General features: G+C 45.6%; 1 protein-coding gene across 7 annotated transcripts in view; it reads left to right on the plus strand.

Annotated features, from left to right (window-relative positions):
- Window positions 1–23,277, plus strand: part of LOC139051818 (serine/threonine-protein kinase mos-like) — a 55,657-nt gene that overhangs the window by 8,234 nt on the left and 24,146 nt on the right. For 3 of the 7 annotated variants that reach the window (XM_070528828.1, XM_070528829.1, XM_070528831.1), the window contains exons 1-4: window positions 452–797; window positions 4,383–4,510; window positions 6,569–6,640; window positions 10,174–10,324. In XM_070528828.1, coding sequence (XP_070384929.1) covers window positions 4,386–4,510; window positions 6,569–6,640; window positions 10,174–10,324 — 348 coding nt within the window. In that variant the 5' untranslated portion in view covers window positions 452–797; window positions 4,383–4,385. Of the gene's footprint in view, window positions 1–451; window positions 798–4,382; window positions 4,519–6,568; window positions 10,325–23,277 lie in introns of those variants that run through there. The other 4 variants (XM_070528830.1, XR_011509568.1, XR_011509569.1 and 1 more) reach the window with 4 other exon arrangements.

Genomic DNA, 23,277 nt, shown 5'->3' on the forward strand with positions numbered 1-23,277 from the left:
TAAGAAGGAAGAAGAAGCATGTGCTTGCTGCGGTAAAGCTAGGGAAACGACGGAGCATATTTTATTAGAATGTGAAGACGTCTACCCAGCGGTCGATTTAGGCACCACTGGCCTCCTTGACGCCCTTGGGTTCAGCGGGAGCAGTGGACATTAGTTAGAGGCGATTGGAGGATTGGTGGAAGAAAAGTAGGGAAACGACAAAAAACGGAGACGTACAAAAACACAGTTCGCAATAGGGGATCAGAAAATGTGGACGTGTTAGTTCATAGTGTTTTTTTCTTTTCTTTTTTCATTGGTTAAGAATATCAGGCAGCATAGCAAGGGCTTGGTGGCGCAACCTACCGCCCCGTTCCAAAGGGGACGCTCATAACATCCATCCATCCATCCATCGACGCGCCGATTATCCAGGGCTGGTACAGTGTACTAGATAGTATACACTGTAGCGCTGGTTCCCATTCGTGCAGGTCAGGAGCATAGCTGCCTGGAGTTCCAGTAGGGCGTACCCGTGTTATGACCCTACCCATGTTCGTAGGAAACTACGTGCATTGTCTCGTCATGTCTCGTGTTCGCCTGCGTTCGCGTCTCGCGCTGTGCGAAATAACTTTAAACGTGTGATTGGTTTTGTGCGTGGTGTAGAAAAACATGTGGCCCGTGCTTTGTGTATTACTCGTGCCCAACTTCAAAGCAAAACAAAGCGTTCGTACGCACTGGAAGACTGAGCCACCGAGGCTGGAACAAGCAGTTGCAACGTTCCCGGTGTTAGGGATCGGCAGTACTGTCATCATGGAAATTTTCAGGCAAGTGCCCGTTTGTTTGTTGGGTTACGTGTTATTGTTGGTTATAGAAGCATCTCGTTGTGATCTCGTAGCATAATTCACTGGGCAGCTGCGTTTATAGTAGGGCAAGTTAACTACCTCGGCCCCGTCCCGTGTTACTAAACTTCCTGTCGTACGTTACCTACGTGGTGCGCCTGCATAATTCCGCATTGTTTCTTAGCGCTTGAGCATTCAGAAATATGGGTCTCTTGTGAGTTCAGCTCGGTCTGTCGTAATACGGTCGTTCGCACTGAAATGAAATGTAGTCGACCACTTCTGCGTCGCGTAGAAAAAAAATGACTGGCTTTGCTACTTTTCGAAAGGACCGTCGCGCTACTGGTTCTCCCTGGCGCTGTCGCGTGCTGCTGTTGCTGCTTGCCGACGCTTTCATCACGTTTTCGGCTCGCTTTGTGTGTGTGTTTGCTTGCCTGTGTGCGCGTGCTCGCTTTTGTGTCTGCACTTTGTGAGTGCGATATGTGTGTGCGTGCGCGTATGCATTGCATAAGGTCGGCAGAGTTTTACTCGCTGTAAAACTATTCAGATTTGGTGCAGCGAGTGTTCCCGCCTGAAAGCCGAGTTTAGTTTCAAGCCACCCTGGACAACTGCTGTATGAGGCGCCGTTTCTCGGGAGGACCAGTGGGACGGCGTCAGGTGTAGCTTCCCCCTTTTCCCCTCCTCTGCCCTGGTGAATCCAAATCGTTGATTGTTATTGTGAAATGAACGTTACATCCAGAGCATAAATGATTAAGAAACCTGGTAGTGTGTTTCGCCATTTCACTAATTGTGATCTAAGGTCGTGGATTTCCCATTAGCCCACATTTCCGTTGAAGTAGACAGTCGCAGAAATTTGAATGTTACGTTATTTGAGACGTTCCACGTATATAGAAATTGGCTTAAGGGGGGATGCTAGGCTCAAGAGTCAACTTTTGAACTACTGCATCAATTTTTATGAAATTTTCAGCGACTGTTTATAATCTGCTCATTAGAATATATTCAAAGTTTCAATGCGCTAGCTCAGACAAAAAGTTATAGCTCTCATATTCAGCAATCATGTGTCTCAGCTTAGGAAAACTATCATTTCAAAAATAATGGAGATATATCAACTGTTTGTAATTAGATATCTTCTAGATGGTTCATAGTGCAAGATAAGACCGCTCGCATGCTTTTTATGCAATTTCTGTAAAAATGTCATCAATCTAAAAACAAAGTTCAATTTTTTTGTTGTCATTACATGTCAGACATCTCAAAATATTTTCTGTTAGAAACTATTTAGCACCCTAAAAAGTATCTTATCTTGTTCCTGAGAAAATTTCAGTCTAGAAACCACCTTGAAAGCATCTTTTGGCAATGTAGTTTAGAAATGATTGTTTTCCTAACGGTTTTGTTTCCCCAAAAAGTGCAAACTCAGAAAAATGAGTTCAAAGATTTGAGAACATGCTATTTTATTTTGTGGTAAGAAAAATTAATCAAAGTGCCCTGCTCCATAGGTCGGGCCCTCATCTTCAACGCGACGCTGTTCTGTGGCAATTGCTTCAAGCCTTCTTTTCTTTTTCTCAACTTTAGAGCTGTCCATCGCCCTTGCCTTCGCTCGGGCAATGCTTTGATGGGTTGCTTGTTGGACGTGCTTCATCGTCTGGACTCCATGTTCTAGTTCCAGCTTGTCAAATACTCTCTTGATGCCACGTGCACCCTCATGTTTGTGGTGCATGGGCATTGGCGCGTCCATACCCGCAAAAAAGTTTGCCATGGTTTTGTAGTTCATGCCGCAGCTACGGCTTGCAACCACGAGGCGCAATGAAAGCTCAGGCTGCCGACTGGACTTCACAGGTGGAGCATGCGCGGCCTTCTTGACTTCACCACACCATCTACACATCACGACAAACTCCAGATTCACACCCGCACCGATTTCTTCCAAGTCCAACGACTGTCCGTGACAATGCGGGCACAGAAGCGATGTTACCACCGCCTTGATGGCTGTAACTTTTACAAAACGGTAGCCGCTGGGCTCCGGCGTTTCCTCGCTTTCGTCGGCAGGACCCTGGCAAAGTAGCGCGACCTTCCTTTCAAATGTCGTCAATTGGCACTCACCACCATCAGCAGAACCAGTAGACATTTCCATAGGTGACGAACCACCATCGGAGCTTGTAGGGTTCGCATCAGCCGCCGGCAGCAGGCTTGGGCTTGGCGAACGCACAGGCAGACGCTCACTTGCTGGTGGTCGCCCAGTGCTGTTTAGGCCTCTCGCTTTCGTCGTGCGTTTTCGCTTCCCGAAGCTTTTCCGTGTCGAAGCCTTCGTCGCGGGCATCTTCGGGTCACACCACCGGCCACCCGATGATCGCAATAAGCTCACAGAAGGAAGATATAGCAACACATAGCAAGCGTCGAGCGCAACCAAAGCAGGAACGACTCCAAATGGCGCGAAAACAGCGTTGGGTGGTCACGTGGTACATTTTCGCCAATCCGAGCTTCTGTTTCGGTTTGCCGCCCACTGCTTCGGTTCGAGCTCCTGTTTCGGTTTCTGCGGCCAGTAATATGCCTTTCTTTTTTAGTTCTTCGATAGTTGCCTTGCATAGTCTCGATGGAAAGTATTCCGTCACTAAACAGCGCGAAAAACAAACTTTCTATCACAGGCATTCACTTCACGTTCGGTTTTTTGCCCGCACCACGGCCGCGTCTTGAAAAGAGCGTTCACAGACGCCTTCGACGGCAAATGCGCCCCACCGCGTCGTGAAAAAAATTCATTTTCTTCTTTTCCACTTCTCCGATAACAACCAAACCTGGTGAGAATATTCTTCATTAAACCAGCAATCCAAAACAACTCAAGCTTTAAAACACAGTTTTTTTCCGAAAATCGGTATTTTAGCCCCGCATCCCCCCTTAAGGAGCTTTATTCAATTTGAAAATTTGAAATTTTAAAGGTATCATATACACAAAGCTTTAGGTCTCTCTAGCATGCCGTTCGAGAGCTATCGCCTATAGCCCTATTGGAATTCGTAACTATAGTTTTGAGCACTGTGGCAACTGTGGGAGCGAGAAGGCTTGCCCTGGTTCTCGAGGAAGTGTTTAAGCAGCTGGAAGTGTAGGTTGAGAAGTTTGCAGTTCGTCACACAAAGGCTTTATTGTGCCTTATCAGTAGGAGTGTCAAAGGATAAAAAAAGTGCATGTGTGTCAAGCGTAGGAAGCTGCTCATGTGGTAGAGGCGTGTGTGTGCGTGAATTCGCTCCTCAAAAGGGAGTACGTGTGTAAGTGAGCTGCATCGTTGCTGGTGCTGTTTGCCAAGAATTCAAGAAAACACAGTAATCAATTTAACTTCAAATAATAAACTATGCAAAGCATACTGGCACAGTGGCGACAGCAGCATATGAGCATACAAACATGCAGGTGTGTGACTACTTTAACGCATGATTGCAATATCTGGAAGGAGGCTTGCTTGTTTTTCAGTAAGCAGCACAAAGTCCATATTTTGGCTTTTCTCGTGCAAACCAAAACGAGGCTCATTGCTGGTGATCCTTCCTTTTGTTCTAATAGCAGTTCTTTATCTTCAATTTAAAGCGTCGTCTCTCGCAGGTCATGCAGATGATGGCAGCAGTTTCACAATGTCCAGCCTTGGTGCCCTCCATCAAGAGCAAGTCACTTGCATTCGCCTTCAGACAGATGGTTGATGTCTTGTTCGACGCAGTTGTGAAGACAACATTGTAAGTAGGTATGGGCGTGTAGTTTAATATAAGTCAAGTTTTAATTTAAAACTCTGAGGTTCCTTGGCGCCCTAAGCTTGATATCATGTGCAGTTGTGTGTGGTTTTAAATATTGCCGATAGTACAGTGCACATTGCAGGTATGACTGCTGATCCAAAGTATACACTTGCATTTTCTTGATGGTCTTTCATGATGAGGATTTTCCTTTGTGCAAGAATATTCACAGATTGGGGCATTGCAGCATCATATTCTGTATTGTTCATTCAGTGCTACTTTCATATGCTACCAATTTATTTGCAGGAAAGGAATATTTGTTTACTCTCTGCAGTGAGCTTGTTATTTTCTCATTGCATTAAACTCTTCTACCTTTATTCCCATGTAATTCTCACAACCTTAATTTTATAAAATTTTGCATACAGTATCACATTCAGAATGCGCTGGAATGCAATCAAGACTGCAAGGGATTTCAAGAAACTACACGAAACTAGGACCTCTCGTGGCTGTTAAAATGTTTCAGCAGGCAATGCGCCTATTCCTTGTACAGAGCTAGCTGCTCATGAAAATTGGAAGCATATTTCATTTCACACAGTTCTGCAGCAAATAGCAGGCCTATCATTGTCTCCAAGCGCAACCTTTCCCCACTTGCATCGTGAAAATCTGTCTCCTGCTTAATTTGAGACAAGTCTTGAAAAATGAATGTTTCATAATTTTGAAACTATACAAAGTATCGGTTGGGGTTCGACAGTTTTCGGACTTGACTGTGTTGAACCTAGCCATTACAAGACAAGAGAAAAACAAAAAAAGGATGCACAGGAGCACTCATTCAGTCAAATGTAATGCTGTGGTCATTTTCCACGTGGCACAATGTGCTTTTAAGCGAGAGAGGGCGGGTAGCCAGTTGACAACCACTGCGACTCATGCGAGTAGTGGCAACACAGGATGAGAAATGGTTGTGGCTCTGCGGTCCATTGAATATGGGAACACTCATATACAATCCCTCCCCCCCCCCCCCCCAGTGAGGTGTAACCGTGCAATATGCTTTGGGCGGTGAAGATTATCGCTGTAGGAGACAAGAAATTTCAGGCTGTAGTTGAGAGACTACAGAATAAAGGACCATGTAAATAGTCGCAGACCAACATAAACTGCATAGGAGGGACATCACAGTTTAGGGCATGAAGTAGAAATTGGGAGAATCAGAAGTTTAAATAAGGCAATAGGCAATACTACTTGCCAGCATATTGCCAAGCTAACCCATTGGAAGAAGTGGGCGTGCTCTAAAGAAAGTGGTTAACAACACATGCTAAATTTTCTAGGAAAGTGTGCTGAAATGCCAATTCTTTCTAAATTAGTAAATAAGATATACACAATAAATTTTAGGATACAGAAAGAGCCTGATAAACTGCATTGGAGAGTTGGAGATCGTTGGGCTGGATGCTTGTATTGCAGGGCAAATGAGAATGCCAGTGGGTGTTTCCTCATTTTCATTTTGTGTGCACTCTCTCTGTAAAACAGTACTCTTTGTCTCCTAGTGTAATGTTGTCTTAAAAACAATTATTCTTCCATGTCTTGTGCATCTCAGTCTTAATATGCCATGTCCTGTAAAGTTGTGAGCTGCAGTGTTTATATAGTGTAATGCACAGATATATGGCAGATTTCATAATGTCAGTGTTATAGTAAGGTTACATACATGCTCCTGGACAAATGTCTGCTGTTGAGAGATGTCGTTGGTAGTGTCTTCAAATTTTATTTGCTCTTATTTTCTATGGTGAAAGGGCTACTGTGAATTTATTTGCTTTTGCTGCTGTATGTGCTATTTTGTATTCACAATGACAGTGGTTTAGTGTTCACAGTAACGTGCAGCTCCTAAATTCGCAAAATAGAATGTCCTCCTACCTTTCACTGGCCTTGCCCAGTTACCTAAGCTGTGCATTGTGCCCGGTCACATTAATTAAGATCGTTGTTTTCATGAGCTTGTTGCCTTATCAAATATTGCGCAGTGTACATGTGTAATTGCACAGACTGAACTCACATGGTTCTGTTCTTATTTTGCTAATGCAGGATGCAAGGCTCCAGCATAGCCATGAGCTGCATTTTCAAGATGCTCAGGGAATGGAGGCCCTGTACCTTGCGGTTAACAGTGAACAATATTTTTCTCATTTTGAAAGCTAAACGCCATTTGCTGCATCAGTTGCATTTTTGCAGCTCAAATGTGTACCATATCTATAATAATTATGAATAATTTAATATGCACTGTTCAGTATATTTATACTGTTTGATACAACCATTTCTTGATGGCAACTGTTAAGTGTGATATTTAACTTGAACTTATGCGTGATTGCCTGTGCCTGTGATCTTTTAGTAACCAGAGTGTGGCTGATTTAATCAATCATATTTGCTCATTTGCATACCCACATGCTACAGCAAGCCTTAATCTTGCATTACCGCATCTAAGTGCAAATAATTTAGAAATTTGCAATGTATGTTAAAACACCTCATCCACCTTTTGTGCTCAGCAAGATAGTTTAATCAACAGTGGTTTGATAGTGCACTTTGCACCCAAACAGTAGTAAATGTGGAAAATTGAGTCTTTTGTTTTATAGTAAGAAAAGAGCCCATTTTCAATCTAAATATTGTTTAACAGACCAGTGCCTTCGGGTTACAAAACAATAATTTAAAGAAACTGGAATTGTAATTAGAAAATCTGCTACACAGCACTTTTATCCCAGAGTACTCTCGTTTCATAAAAGAAAAAGCTATTTATGCACTAAAAAAATGTAGTCTTATTGGAAATGGAAAATTGGCAATAATGCTCCTGGCTTAAACCTTATTTAATGCACGTCTATGCTTGGAAAATATTGTTTCAATCTCAAAAATGTTGGCCAGGTATGCCTTACATCGACTTTCCAAACTTTTCATAATGCCTTGCCATGACATTGGTGTATAAAATAACAGGTGTGTTTCTTGTGTGTTTGCTCTGCATTTCATTTACTTCCCTATTTTACCTTTGCAATATCCCTTTTTTTTTTGTTTCAAGGCATCAAAACTTGAATTTTCGTTCATTGAAGCTTAATACTGAAAATTTATTCCTTTATGGTGGTCCAAAACACTGCGAGGTCAACTCGGGCTCTTTCAGTGCTGTTATACAGTCGCCGACCATTTATTCGGACCTCGCGGGGACTGTGAAAATGTCCGAATAAACAGGTGTCCGAAAAAGCAGATTAAGAAAAAAAAGAAGAAAGAAATCCTTAATTTCCACGCACTTATTTGGGCTCGGCTTGAAGAAATCGTGAATGCGCCTTTGCACGCTGTTCTGTTTATGCGCAATCAGATAAGCCTGAATCTCGGAGAGGGTCGTGCAGTCACTATAGGTGGCTGAAAGCACAGTCACTGCTTGTACACGTTCCGCATACGGCGGCAGTGTAGCACATGGTGCGCCATTTTCCGACTTGGAGTCATCGTCCGGCAGTGCAGCAGAAACCTGACGATTATCTCGCCGTCATTGAGTTCTGCACATATCAGTACAGCATGTCAGCATCTGTGAAACTGTCAAATGAGACGGTGTCCGGAATCGCAATGCAATCGCTGCGCAAGTCTCCACAGAACATTTTCGGCGTCAGTAGAGAGCACATCGGAAGGCGACAAATCCTAGGCCTCCCGGCACTCGCTTGCCGGCTTGCCCCAGCGCAGTCTGCGCGGGCACTGTCGGCTCCATTAGACACTTGACGCGATGTTTCCATATGGCGCATTGGATCACCGTAACCTCGACACAGCACACAAAGCAAACACCACCATGCCGTCACGCCGACAGTCGTACAAACGAAAAACGTAGCCTACTCGCAGCGTTGTGCACGAAGAAACAAACAAATCAGCTGCTGGATTGTCTTGACATGGCTTACTAAGCTGAGACCGGAACTGCTGTAGCTACGAACCAGGCAAAAAACAATGATGATGAGTGGGGATTTCCAGTAGCGCCACTTCGTGGGGCAGCAAGGAGGCTCCGTTCAAAACAAAAGTGGCGCTCAGCTAGTTGAACCATGCACCGGTCAAAGTCGGTGCATGGTGCTCTCGATTGAGTTGGCTCAAGGAGTGTCCGAAAAATCAGACAAGAGGTTGCAAGGTGTCCGAACTTTTGGCAGTTGTTATAACATTATGGTCTATGGGGAGAATGGCGGTGCCATGAAGCAGACCGAATAATCGAGCATGTCCGAATTTTTTAGTGGAGTCCAGAAAATCAGTTGGTGACTGTATATAGTTTCACCTCTAATAAGGACAGATTTGATCGATACATATATTTTTAAATACATTTATGGGAAATGTACGTGTTCTTGTACTTACCAATGTGTTTAGTGATTGTGCATGTTTAGATTTCATGCGATTTATGCATATCTTGTACTCTGTCTTGTGGCATGCAATAAGTATATTTACATTTTTCTTGAAAGTGCAGCATATGTCTTGCCAGTGTGTATTGCATGTTATACGGATCTGGACATCGTGATAACCGTTACTGTTGATATACATGCTCAAGTGTCGAATTCGCTAGCTTGTATTTGTGCAGCGAAGGCAGGTTTACACACCGTGAGTTACTAATATTTAATGTGATCCACACGTATAGGTATTGTGTATACCCATCGAAGCTTCAAGGCTGGCTGTTGAGTGGTGGGCTTGGTAGCCGAACTTGAACCTGCTGGCACACACGAGAGTTGCGCGTGGATTGCTGTACATAGTAGTAATTGAAGGCGTGTACTGCTGAACCTGCCTTCTATGCACACCAGAAATAAAAGGGTGTACGCCCTTGCATCACTCACGTAGATGGGTGTTAATGTGGACTAGCACCCTTACACCCTAAATTTATTTTGCTGGACACCCTTTATCTAAGGTGCCATAATTGCACCTCAATTGTAGGGTGTAGACAACAGCACCCTTAGGATGCCCGTCTGGCAACAAACTGATTTACAACCCTTAAGGGTGTTCAAATGTTTAGTACAGTCTCAACGTTACCTAGTAAGTGGACGGACCTGGACAACTGACCGGCATCAAATGCGTAGTAAAAACGAGTGCCCGAAAGCAATTAATTAAAAAGTGTGGGAGGAAACAACACATATTTTCTGACGTTTGCTATACCGTTAGTGATGCGTTTTCGAGTCAAGCATCATGTGCGCTGCTATCCCTAATAAACTCTGGGGTGTCCCATATTCGAGAAAGGAAGTGTAAGATATCGTTCAGACTGCACAACGAAATGTGGCCTTCGTTTTTTTCAAGGACATTACTTGGTTTGCGTAGGGCAAGCAAAGAGTCAGATATAACGCTGGTTACATATCCGTAATCCCCTCAGTCATTACAGGATGCCATTAGTCATTCCAACCTTGAAGCTGAAAAACTAGTCCATGCGAACAGTTTGAAATTTTGTTACGGTACTCTTCTTTGTCTTCCGCGGTTGCTTCTAGGTGTGCAGTCTGGCTTTTACTTGCCTGTTGTCTCACATTTCTCTGTTAGCCATTTTACGTGATATACACGGAGATTTGGACTCCAGGCTAGAACACCTCTGTTTTGGTGCAGATCTTCACAGTAGCGACCAGTTTTTGATAACATGTACACATGTATGCATATGTAGGTATGTAACGATAACTATTCCAATGCGTGGTTTAATTTTTGGTTTCTTACAGATTTGGCTGCCATCTCGCTTCGGCGCTTCACTACTGCCACCGCAACAATGTGCTGCACGTGGTCGTCAAGCCCAGCAGCGTGCTGGTTCACAATGGAGACTGCAAGCTGGCCTATTTCAGGAGCAGTGCGACCCGCAGTTCCCAGCCCAAGGTCAAAATTTTTGCTTCAACGTCTTACCGCGATGTTGGTGCAAATTCTACTACTTCTTTTTCTATTGAGTCCTCGCGCAGGACACGCTGATAACTCTTAACAATTTTGATTTAACGCTATGAAACAACCAGGAGTGTGCAATGTAACGGGTGCGAAACATCGTGCAAATTCAACAAAATTTTGTGCCTAGGGTAAAAACATTAAAAATATGCGTCCTATCTATGCCTCCCCCTCCCCCACCTCCAGCGGGATTTACGAATTGTAAAGTTTACAGGTTGGCGGGTATGCTGTTAGAGATCAACCAAAGAGACGTCTCTGAAGTTAGTATTGCCTTTGCGCTGTGGCCTAGTTTTGATTAGCAATAAGCAAGGCCGAACTCAGCCACCTATGCACACTTGGTTTTGGGAGTGGTGCCAGAGGCCCTCCTGCAGAAGCTAACGTGTACCAGGACATGATGAGCCGGCACGGCTCAGAAAAAAGCACAAGCCTAAAGTGATGTCGTCAGTTCATAAGACAACCCACAACCTTGAGAAGGTGCCGCCGAGCAGTGCTACTGGGTACACTGGGCTGTACTCCGTGTCGGGTAAAGACGCATTGGACGACAGCTTCATCTGTATCTGCAGTAAGAGGTCCAAAAGGACAGTCAACACGAATGCATCAATGTAAGCGAGCACGGCGACTCTGTAGTCAAGGCCTGAACGCTGGCCTCACGCCATAGTCTTTGTGCCTGAGGAATACTCAAGCAACCTCCGATTGCTCAACAGGCAAGAACTATCTGTTTTCTTGGAAGAGGTCGTGCCGAATAAAATTAACGACATCTGCACTAGTACACAAAGAAATGTCCTTGCAATCGATGCTTCCAACGGGAGTGTGCTGAGAAAAACAACAACAAATTGCTGAACTAGGAAGTATCTAAGTGCGTTCCTATATCCCGATGGAAGATTCAATCACAGTGGGTGCAATCTATGACATTGACGTCATTCCTAACGCGGTCTTGCCTATCCTCGTCAAACCAGCAAGTGATGGTGTTGTCGCGTATGTGAGTCGCCTTAGAACTTGACGCTGCGTCAGACTGTTTTTCGAAGGAGATTGCATGCCATCTCCCGTCAAAGTCGGTTACTTCCGACACCCTATTCGGCCACTTGTACGAAAGCCTCGTCAATTATATCAGTGCTTTATTTAGGCTTGGACATGTCAAAGAGGTCTGTGCAAACTCGTTACTGTGTCCCTGTTGCTCTGCCTCATGCGGAAGACACTTGCCGGGCGAGTGTTCTGAAGTGCGGCTACTATAATGGTTGTCTTGCTGCCTCGTGTAGACTACCATCGCATCAAGAACTTGCTGTTCTCAAGCAAATGGTGCGGGATAATTCATCACACAGGGAGGCCGCTGAAACAATCAGGCGTCGGCGATAGCTTCACCGAATGTCCTTAAAGGGACCCTGAAACGATTTTGACGATTTTCTACGAACGTACTGAGTCGTTAGAGTAGGTCCTTCTGATCATTAATTGACACATCTAAGTGCTCCGCATAACGCGTGCAATTTATTATAAGGTCTTTTATTTAAAAATGCACATCGCTGCTGATCGTAGCACGCTGCTCGGTAAATTTTAAGCCACACCTACCCATATGACGGAAATCGGCCATATGACGTCAGTGAGGTGAGCTATCCAGTTGGCTGACCAGGGCGCGTGACCGATAATTTTTCCAACTTTATGGTAAACAAATGACGTTCGTAATAGTTGGAATGTAGGTAATTTGTTTTTATAAAGAGAAAGTAACATAAAGAAAATGCACAACAACAATTTTTCAGTACACTTAAGCACTTCTGGCACACAGCAAATGTCGTCTGCTTGTGTTACAGCGTGCGCCGTCTTTGACGAGAGCTCCGCTGTCAGTGTCGGTCTGTCTTTCCGCGAGCGCTATGATTCGACTTTGTTGCGTTGTGGACTGCAAACGTAGTGACTAGCAATATGTCCAGCTGCGACATGGTGTCCCTCTGCAAGCCAGTAGATGAGCGGACTGGCTGCAGCGCATCAGGCTGTCGCTATCCGATCGGCGCCAGGACTTGAGATTGCGGCCGTCACTTTACACTAGAAGATTACTAACGCATTAGCGTTTCGCGAGTCCGGTATTAGGGTAAACGCAAGCGCAAGGAGACAAGGCCTGGCCGTGTCCCCTTGCGTGTCGTTTCAGGGGGATGAACAGAAGCGCAAATGTCCATGGTCTGCGCGGTGCAGCCACCTGGTGGCATAGAGCTCAACCACGCACAGTAGCAGTTACAAAATGTATTCTTCTTTGCTGCTGGTGTAAATTTTTCGCAGGAGTGCAATTGTTAACACGTTGTTTTTATAAATGTTTAAAATGTCTTACACTCATTTAGAGCAATATTAGCTCTTTCTTAGGCTGGTTAAGCTCTGCGCCAACGGGTGGCTGGACTATGGAGACTGATCAGGCAGCTCACGTACGTCTATGCTTAAGTTCCTTCATCAGCTTGAGTTTATGCCTCCTCTGTTCCGTCAAAAAGTTCGGCTATGTGTGATTACCGGAATAGCAGACATGTTCGGCGCTACGACAAAATGCCCGCAACGCAAGCTGCTTAGATATCTCTCGCTTGGGTCAACGGCCAAGCGGCTAGCGGAGAGATTTCGCGTGGGTGGGGGCGGGCTCCAAAACAACCGGAAGTGGACGATGTGACGTCGCGTCGTGACGCAGAACCATGAAGGCAGAGCTTAGCCCCAATGGCTCGGCGAACGAGTTGAGGAGGAAAAGCATGGCTAGTGAGGAGGGTAACTTGTAATCGCTTGTAGCTCCATTAATACGTAACGCTTCACTTAAATTGTTGTCCGAATGTTCTTCTTAAACTGTACCCTACTCGTCTACAAAATTTGTCCGAACAGTTTCAGGGGCCCTTTAAAAAAGGCAGCGGCACGAAACAACAGTGGTCCTTTCATTGTGTCACACTCATTTTGCAGTCAGTCCAAAAAAGGGCATTCATTTACAGTGGGTGTAATCAATGACATTGATGTCATTCCTAACGCGGACTTGCCTATCCTCGTCAAACCAGCAAGTGACGGTGTTGTCATCACGTATGTGAGCTGCCTTGGAACTTCACGCTGCGTCATACTGATTCTCGAAGGAGATTGCATACCATCTCCCGTCAAGGTCGGTTATTTCCGACACCCTATTCGGCCACTTGTACAAAAGCCTCGTCAATTATATCAGTGCTTTAGGCTTGGACATGTCAAAGAGGTCTGTGCAAACTTGTTACTGTGTCCCCGTTGCTCTGTCTTATGGGGAAGACACTTGCCTCCTGTGGAAGACACTGGGTGGTGCGAGAGTGGCGACTGCAGCGTAGTGAAATTTTCACTTGGGACGGAAAGTGAGGAATTTCCCACGTGCCGAAGTCTGGACGCTTTCCGAAGCTGCAGGCCAAGCTTGTGGCATAGGCCACTGAAATGCATGATCAGCCCCTGCCAGTGAAATGTGACATGGTCATGAAACAAGCCCGGATCTTCGCTTTTTAAGCACCAGCTCTGCCGTGAGTACAACGAGTGGCTGGCGGCAGAAGTCTACGAACTTACGCCAATCAGACCTATCAAAAGAGCCTCCCCGACGGCTGCGTGTGGTTGGGTGCATTCGGTGTGGGCTGCTGTTGCACAATATGTCGTGGTGTGGTCGTTTGCCAAATGTGGAATTTCGCTGGACGACGTTGTGCTGTTGGACCATAGCAGCGCTGACGATGGTAGCACTAATTAAGACAAGTAGTCCAGTGACCATGTCAGCTACTAATAAATTTGCGTTATCGAATGCGCCCTCAGGTATGCTCTTCTTTTTTTTTTTCCTGTCACACACTATGGGGGGGGGGGGGTCAACTTACATTCAAGTATACTTACAATTGTGTAAATACGGTATCAATGTACGCAGACCACATAATGTGTATAGACTTCAGGTGTGACACATCCTCAGATATGTGCAAGACTTCAAAAAGGTGCTACTCTAACAGTTGTATACCTTCGCAACCAATGTCTTGAAATCTCGTCAGAAAAGTGGGCACTGGTGGCATTCACTTGCAAACCAATGACACTATCATCATCATCATCAGCCTGGTTACGCCCACTGCAGGGCAAAGGCCTCTCCCATACTTCTCCAACTACCCCGGCCATGTAATAATTGCGGCCATGTTGTCTCTGCAAACTTCTTAATCTCATCCACCCACCTAACTTTCTGCCGCCCCCTGCTACGCTTCCCTTCCCTTGGAATCCAGTCCGTAACGCTTAATGACCATCGGTTATCTTCCCTCCTCATTACATGTCCTGCCCATGCCCATTTCTTTTTCTTGATTTCAACTAAGATGTCATTAAGAAGTTTGTTCCCTCACCCAATCTGCTCTTATCCCTTAACATTAAACCCATCATTCTTCTTTCCATAGCTCGTTGCGTCGTCCTCAATTTAAGTGAAACCCTTTTTGTAAGCCTCCAGGTTTCTGCCCTGTACGTGAGTACTGGTAAGACACAGCTGTTATACACTTTTCTCTTGAGGGATAATGGCAGCCTGCTGTTCGTGATCTGAGAATGCCTGCCAAAGGCACCCCAGCCCATTCTTATTCTTCTGATTTTTTCATTCTCATGATCCGGATCTGCAGTCACTACCGGTCCTAAGTAGATGTATTCCCTTACCACTTCCAGTGCCTCGCTACCTATCGTAAACTGCTGTTCTCTTCTGAGACTATTAAACATTACTTTAGTTTTCTGCAGATTAATTTTTAGACCCACCTTTCTGTTTTGTCTCTCCAGGTCAGTGAGCGTGCATTGCAATTGGTCCCCTGAGTTACTAGGCAAGGCAATATCATCAGCGAATCGCAAGTTACTAAGGTATTCTCCATTAACGCTTATCCCCAATTCTTCCCAATCCAGGTCTCTGAATACCTCCTGAATCTACAGTTGCCGACCGTTTATTCGGACCTCACGGGGACTGCGAAAATGTCAGAATAAACAGGTGTCCGAAAAAGGAGATTAAGAAAAAAAAAATTAAATCCTTTATTTCCACGCACTTATTCGGGCTCGGCAGTAGGCTTGGAAGAAATCGTGAATGCGCCGTTGCACGCTGTTCTGTTTACGCGCAATCAGATAAGCCTGAATCTCGGAGAGGGTTGTACGGTCACTATTAGCGGCTGAAAGCACAGTCACTTCTTGTACACGCTCTGCATGCCATGGCAGCGCAGCACATGGTGCGTCATCTTCCGACTCGGTCATCGTCCGGCGGTCTAGCAGAAACCTAACGAATGATCTCGCCGTCGTCGAGTTCTGCGCATGTCAGTACAGCAGTGTCAACATCTGTGAAACTGTCAAATGAGACGATGTCCGGAATCGCAATGCAACCACTGCGCAAGTCTCGGCAGAACATTTTCCGCGTCAGTAGGGAGCACATCGGAAGGCGACAAGTCTTAGGCCTCCCGGCACCTGCTTGCCGGCATTCCCCAGCGCAGTCTGCGCGGGCACTGTCGGCGCCATTAGACCCTTGACGCGATGTTTTTGTATGCCGCGTTGGATCACCGAAACCTTGACACAGCACACAAAGCAAACACCACCGTGCCGACACCAGTCGCACAAATGAAAAACGCGGCCTGCTCGCAGCGTCTTGCGCGAAGAAACAAATCAGCTGCTGAATTGTCTTGACATGGCTTACTAAGCTGAAACCGGAACTGCTGCAGAGCCACTCTATCTAACCAGGCAGAAACGATGATGATGAGCGGGGATTTCCAGTAGCGCCACTTCGTGGGGCAGCAAGGAAGCGCCGTTCAAAACAAAAATGGCGTTCAGCAAGTTGAACCATGCACCGGTCAGAGTCGGTGCATGGTGCTCTCGACCGAGTTGGCCCAAGGAGTGTCCGAAAAATCATACGAGAGGTTGCAAGGTGTCCAAACTTTCGGCAGTTGTTATAGACCGTTTCATCGGGCGAGGAGGATGGGGCGCGCGGAGAGCCTTTCCTCCTCTCTGGCTTGGGCGATCCGGCGCGGCGCTGCTTGAAAGTATTGCTGTCGCGTGGTGCGGAACGATTTCTTGATGTCTTTGATCGTACTCTGTGAAATTTACGCCGTGTCCATTCATATAAGGTCGTCAGGGAAGCCTTTCGGTGCATCGGTAACTACAGTAGGCGGAAATATCTCTTGGGGGCGCAAAAATGTGACGCGTTTTATCAGCCGCGGTGTACGCACATTATCAGTCGCAGTGTGCGTATGTGTTGTGAACTATTTTGCTTATATCGGTTTTAATTCAACAAAGAAAACCGGTGTCTCTGTATTAGCAGCATCAAATAGTAAATCTGCTCAATATCTAATCGCTTGGCGTAGGGAGTAAAACATAAAGCATAAGAGCGCATGCTCGTGCACGGCCAACCTAAGGCAACCACGAAACATCTAAGCGGCAGGCGCAATCAAATATTTGTGATGCACCGGCATCGTTCTCGCTCATTTCAAGTCTAGTAGGCTTGAAATTACCATATGTCTACGCTAGCCTTCCTGCATGAGGCCGATGGCGCTGCTCAACACAACGATCACATCGGTTGGTGAGGCCAGCACGATACAAATGTAAGCTGTGTGCTTCGGCATTGCCTTTTTGGCCTGTATACAGCCATAATATGTGAAAGGGATCGCATAAAAAGAATGCGATGGCTATTTTTGAGGTCAAAATTTCCGTAATACGTGTGAGTGTGTCGTAGATAACGGAACGAACACAACCGAAAAAAAAAAAAATTCAGTTTTCCTCTTTCTGGAAAAAGCAAGAGAAAACGGGCTAACGCAGCAATAGGACCTCGCATAGTCACGCCGCACAGCGTTTATAAATATATAACCGCTGATGCCGTATGCTTGGACCATGCGGTATATAGAACAAAGATATATGTAATCCAGCACCCACTGCTTAGGACGCTCGCGCAGTTCGTAAACAGTCCCTTCGCTGGACAAGCGTAACTCAGACTGTAAGGTATGCTGCTATTACTTGCCAAAACTATTTTATTCAGGGGCGGAAACCTCATCCATCGAACCAAGTTGTCACGCAATGTAACCTGTAGCGAACAGTTTGAACGTATAACATCACAGCTCCTATATCGTAGCAGAACGGTACCCGCGCTCACGCTGTTACGATCGTCGCGTATGTTTTATGGCTCATAAAGCGCAGCTTAAAAATAAAGGATAATACTGCAATAAGGCCACATTAGTGATTGGAACATTCAGAAATACACTATTTATCTCCGAGGCTGATTGTCGGCTCAAATACGCGCGCACACATCGCGCTGCGTGTTCCATGCACCTCAACGCCAGCAGAAATTCTGGCCATGACGCCTTAAACCACTTCAGCACGTCTCACAGAACCGTTTACCACGTACAAGACGCACGTCATACTAAACAGACCGCACGACCGCGAAAACAAACGCCAGAACCTACCGCCGAGCGTATACCTGCCATGCAAAAGACCGCTTTCACCCAAGCCAGTATGGCGCTGCTCATAGGCGGCGCCACTGCGCTCACAATATGGCGGCGCCTACGAAAAAACGGTCTATACATTATGGTCTATGGGGAGAATGGCGGTGCCGCGAAGCTGACCGAATAATCGGGCATGTCCGAATTTTTGGAGTCCGGAAAATTGGTCGGTGACTGTATACAGTATACCCCCATCACTGACACTATACCCCATCTCTATTATTGGTCAAATAATTTTTTGGAGACTCGCACATTTCTTGGCCTAAAAATTGATAGGGATCTCTCGTGGATCCCGTACCTGACCTACTTGAAACAGCGCCTGATAGCAATCTCCCAGCTCTTCAAGTTTTGGGCGGAAAGACTTGGGGAATGTCAGTGATGGGGGCGAAATGAGAAAATACCCGTTTACTTAGATTTAGGTGCACACAAAAGAGCCCCAGGTGGTCCCAATTATTCTGGAGTCCCTCACTACGGCGTGCTTCATAATCAGATCGTAGTTTTGGCACGTAAAACCCCACCATTTTGGGGAATGTCAGTGCATGCAATGTTGGAATTGTACACTGCTCTCTTTCTGGGCTTCTTGAGATAGTTTCCCGTACTGTCCAACACTTGCAGGACAAATCTTCGTGCTCTACAGGCTATTCAAGCTCGGGCTCCAAGAGTTTGTTTTGGTTTGCCAAAATGCACATCAACAGTGGCAACTATTGCAATCGTCCGGGAACAACCAATACAAATACACATTGCGGTGGAAATACTGAGAGTGCAAATTAGGCATTTTGCTCGATCCTGTTCCCTTCATCTTGCAACACTACCGTCAGAAAGGCCACAGGCATCAGTTTGTGTTAAGGCTTCGAACTATTGCACTCGCCTTCGATTAGGCTTCATCCCCGCAACTAAGCCAGCGATTCCGCCATGCTGTTTGGCTCAATCTGCAGTGCATCTCGCCGTACAAGGAATCGGAAAAAAATCTGAGCTATCATTACCTGCTCTTAAACAACTAACTCTACTCCTTTTGCACGAGAGGTACGCCGACCACATACGTATTTGTACTGATGTATCAGCAAGTCCCCGGTGTTGCTCTGGAGCCGTGGCTTTCCCAGCGAGATCCACCACCATCAGTTTCAAAACGTGTCGCCCAGTGATATCGACGGCTGCGGAACTTGTAGCTCTTAGCACTGCGCTTCGTCTTGCCATCCAAGAACAACCTCGAAGATGGCCAATATTCAGTGACTCGTAGGCAGCACTGCAGTCTTTGCTATCAGCCCTGCAGCGTGGATCACACGAACAAATTGTATTCGAGATTAGAGAACTAATCCATACCAAGGATCCAGATTGAGAAAGGACACCACGTGACATTTCAGTGGCTTCCCAGTCACATCGGCATCATAGGTAACGAGGACGCCGAAAACGCTTCTAGGTCGGCTCTTCAAGGCGACAAAAAGGAGTCAATACCGTTATTGTGCACATATGCCGCTAGAAAACTTCGAATAGTCAACAGGGATATCACATTCTCCATCTGGAACAGGTGAAGGTTTCGAAGCAACCGGCTGCACTGCCTAGATAGACTCTCCTCTCTGCCTTCGCATCCCAGCTGGACTCTGCCGACGTGAAGCTACCCTGCTTTGTCGAATATAGCTAAGAGTGACCTTTACGAAGTCTTTCACATTCCACATCGGTTGGGCCGGCGATGCCTCATGTAATGACTGTGGCAGCGAGGAAACTGAACACCTTCTCTATGACAGTCCTCACTACAATTTAGGGACGATTGTCCGCAATCGCTGTAGCATGCTTTGACCATAGGCCTTTACCAAAGGAAATATTTTAGAATACCGATATCACAAGCCAACGCAGTGGAGGACGACGAGGGCACTGTTACAATTTTTAAGGACAACAGACTTGGACAAGCCGCTGTAGCATGAACTGGTGTTAATAGTGCTACTGTCAGGATGCCTACCAACCGGGAAAACCGGGAATTTTCAGAGAATTTGAATAGTCTGGAAATACTCGGGGAAAAGTCAGGGAATTTGTGCTTCTATCAGGAAAAATTAGCTGCAACTTTATTGAAAGGGAACGAAAGTGGTGTTAATGCTGGCTTCAATAACAGACGAATCGCAAAGAATTGTCATTGATGCTCTGTCATCGGCACAATGTATTGCCAGATTAGTTGCCGACCGATTTTCCAGATGCCCGATTTTTCTAACATGCCTGATAATTCAAACGGCTTTGTGGCACCGCCACATACTCCATATAGTCAGTGTATATTGCCCTGACTGCAGGTCTGAAATGGCATTAATCAAAGCCACCACCGCCGCCATTTTGATTATCTCGCCGCCTCGAACCGGCATTCTCGCACGCAGATCCGCTGGCAGCCGTAGCCACCACCGCGGCAACGTTGAGCCTAGCTGCTTCTACGTTCGCTTTTAAGCTTCTTGCCGTGCAATGCCATGCTTTTCATTGAAATAATTCGCCGCTGTCAGCAATGGCACCGACTCTGTCTTTGTAATCCTCGCGATTGGCTTCGAAGCTCGCAGAGCACAGCGCATTGCGCAATGCCAGTCTCCGAAAGTTAGCTTCGCCTCAGTACAGCAGTGTGAGGCGATGAAGCATAACAAGCGTGGGAAGGGGCAATTGTCACGGGACACAGTATGTATTCCTTAATTACACACGCTTGCGCCCTCGTCTCCTGTCACAGTACGAGCACCAATATGCCTAATAAATGTACTGGTAGGCCTTAAGGGCGTATGGTAGGGTAAACCCCCAAAAATCGAATTTGCTATTTTGGCACAGAAAAATCGACTGCACTATGAGGAACAAACCTGTGGAAGCGCGACCTTGAGCGCCCGCTCAAAGCGTTTCAAATGTCGCGCCGAAGTGTGCCATGCGTCCTGCCATTTAAAAATGGCGGGCAGAGGCTGGTTTGTTTATTGTTGCCCTTCGTGGTTTTCTTCGTTATGGCATGGTTTATTTTTTGTTTGTGTGTGTGTGTGTGTGTGTGTGTGTGTGGTAAATACATGATTTGTACTAAAAAATTATATATTAATGAAAGAAAATGAGACATCCACCCAGTCGTAGCAGCTGCCACAAAGGAATCCCTAATGGGTTCCTCGAAAGAAAAGCATTGCATTTGATGAAAAATTTGTCCTGGTCTGGGGCTCGAACCTGGGACCACTGCCTTTCTGGGGCAGCCGCTCTACCCGCTGAGCTTACCAGGCAGCTAGCAGATGGCAGGGCGAAGTCAAATTTGTTGATAACTCAAAGCAAGAGTTTGACGTAATAACCCTTTGTAGAAAATAACTGTTACGTCACGCTCTTGCTCTTGCTTACTTGGTCGTGGTCGCCTCTGTTTTGAGTTTCAAACATATTACTTGTCCAGAAGATGGCACGATCTTCCAGCAAATGAAGCAGAAAGAGAACTTTCAAAGGTAATCCGTTTTCTGAGCAAATGTATTCATGGAAGGACACAGAGCACCAATGAGTCGCTCAACCAACTCATCTGGTTCCGCTGCCCTAAGAAAACTTTGTCAGTGCTTAAACATTGAAGGCAGCAACTAACAATGCTGTAGCCAACTACAATGACGGTAATTCTGCACGAAAAGCTGTTCTGGAGGCCCTTGGAATTCTTGCAGGTCTGTTTTGTAATCTTGCCCTCGACAGGATGGACAAAGGGCCTGGTGACAGGGCGGAATTCTATGACTCTGCCAAGAGCAAGGAAGGATGACTGATAAAAAGGAACACTTAAGAAAGGTTTTGGAGATGCCTGCAAGAAAGTCAGCAGTGAAATGTATTCTCCTGGGGCATTTTGAGCATCCACATGCAGTATTCAAACAGAAAACTTCATTTTTCTCAAATTGCATTTTGTATGATTTTTTCAAATTCAATGTACCTTTTCTCAGGAAGTATTCATCTCATTCCAGTGAAACTTTGTACACATTACTACAACCAGTCATAAATATTCTGAACTAAAGAAATCTGTAATAGAATGTCAACACTGGAAAATTTTACACTGCAAGAAACCCCCTTCTCGCATTGCGCAAGTAGAGATTTTTTTTTGGGGGGGTGCGAACACCAAAGTGGATGTGATATCTAATTAGTTCAGATATAACCTACTGGTATTTAGAATAACACTGTGTAATAATATCATCACATTCCTCTGTGTTCTTGTAGAGAAAAGGAACATCAAATAATTACACACCTGAAATTTTGGGAGTGGGCCACAGGAAAATCAAACCATCTAGACTTAAACAAAGTGTCTCATGTTGTACCCAAGAGCAACTTTTGTAAGCACGCGAAATTTGATGTGAATATCTGCAGGCGCTTCTAAAATAATATTGTAACGAACAATTAAGGGAGTCCAGACACAACTATTTAGTGTGGGTAACTTGTGCCCTGGGGGTAAATAAAAAGGACTGCCGCGTTCTGAAGAGGAGATCAAGAATGCTTTCTTCTTCTCTCTCGAGCGTCGCTTCACCTCTTCTTCTTCTTGTAGACGCTGACAACGGCCATCTGCGATGCAAGTGCGTGCGGCGAAAAACACGTGCCATCATTTCGTCGTCTTTTCTCCGATACGCCTTTGTCCTCTTGAGGGAGCGCATGAACCTGCGCGTGTTGTTTAAATATGTTTCTGCCTTGTGTCAATATGTCAAAACTAACATGTACTATTTACCGTACCATACCTCCTTAAGAGCTTTTTCGGGCGTGCCTGTGGCAATTTTAGCCCTTAAGGGCAGTTAAAGACATGCATTCATTTTTTTCGGACTGCCAGATTTTTCGGATGCTTTTGCCCCTAGGGAGTAGGGTAGCAAACCAGATCTTCCTCTCTGCTTTACTTCCCTGCCTTTCCCCTTTATTCTCTCTCTCTCTATATCTGTTGAGAAGGCACCAGCCCGGTTTGGTATCATTGCTGTGCTTTCCTCATGCAGCAAGGTGGCTAGATGATATCCACGCGTCCCATGCGTCAATAAAAAAGTGCATTAGATGTTTTTCAGGGACTATTGATGGGAAGGCATATGTAAGCCACAGGACTGCGCATTTTATTCAGCATGGGAGTGCGGTATTCTGTGGAAGACAAATTGAAATCAGTGCTTGTGAATGCCACACTCGCTGAAATTGTAAACCAGTTTCATTCAACTGTGATTCTCAGTAGAAACGATGCAATGGTAAGAGAACTAGCTATTGGAAGCACTTATTCCAAGAGAACAGGCGCAGATTGCACCAGATGCACACCAGCATGCCTTATAAGAACTACAGTGCCCCTTGCTTTTCAGAGTAAAGGAAATGAACTCGAGATAGCTTAGGGTAACGCACACTTCCTAAGGTAAAGGTTTAGACAAGCACTTTACAACATCTTTCTACTGTATTATGATGTGTAGAGACAGCCTATTCACTTGCATACCTCTGACAAATGTTTCAGGTTTGTTATGCGTCCAACAAGGACTCTGGCAGGACAAACACAGAATGCTGCCTTTTAGCTGATAG

The sequence above is a fragment of the Dermacentor albipictus genome, unplaced genomic scaffold, assembly GCF_038994185.2.
Source record: "Dermacentor albipictus isolate Rhodes 1998 colony unplaced genomic scaffold, USDA_Dalb.pri_finalv2 scaffold_14, whole genome shotgun sequence".
Classification (NCBI taxonomy): Eukaryota; Metazoa; Arthropoda; class Arachnida; order Ixodida; family Ixodidae; genus Dermacentor; species Dermacentor albipictus.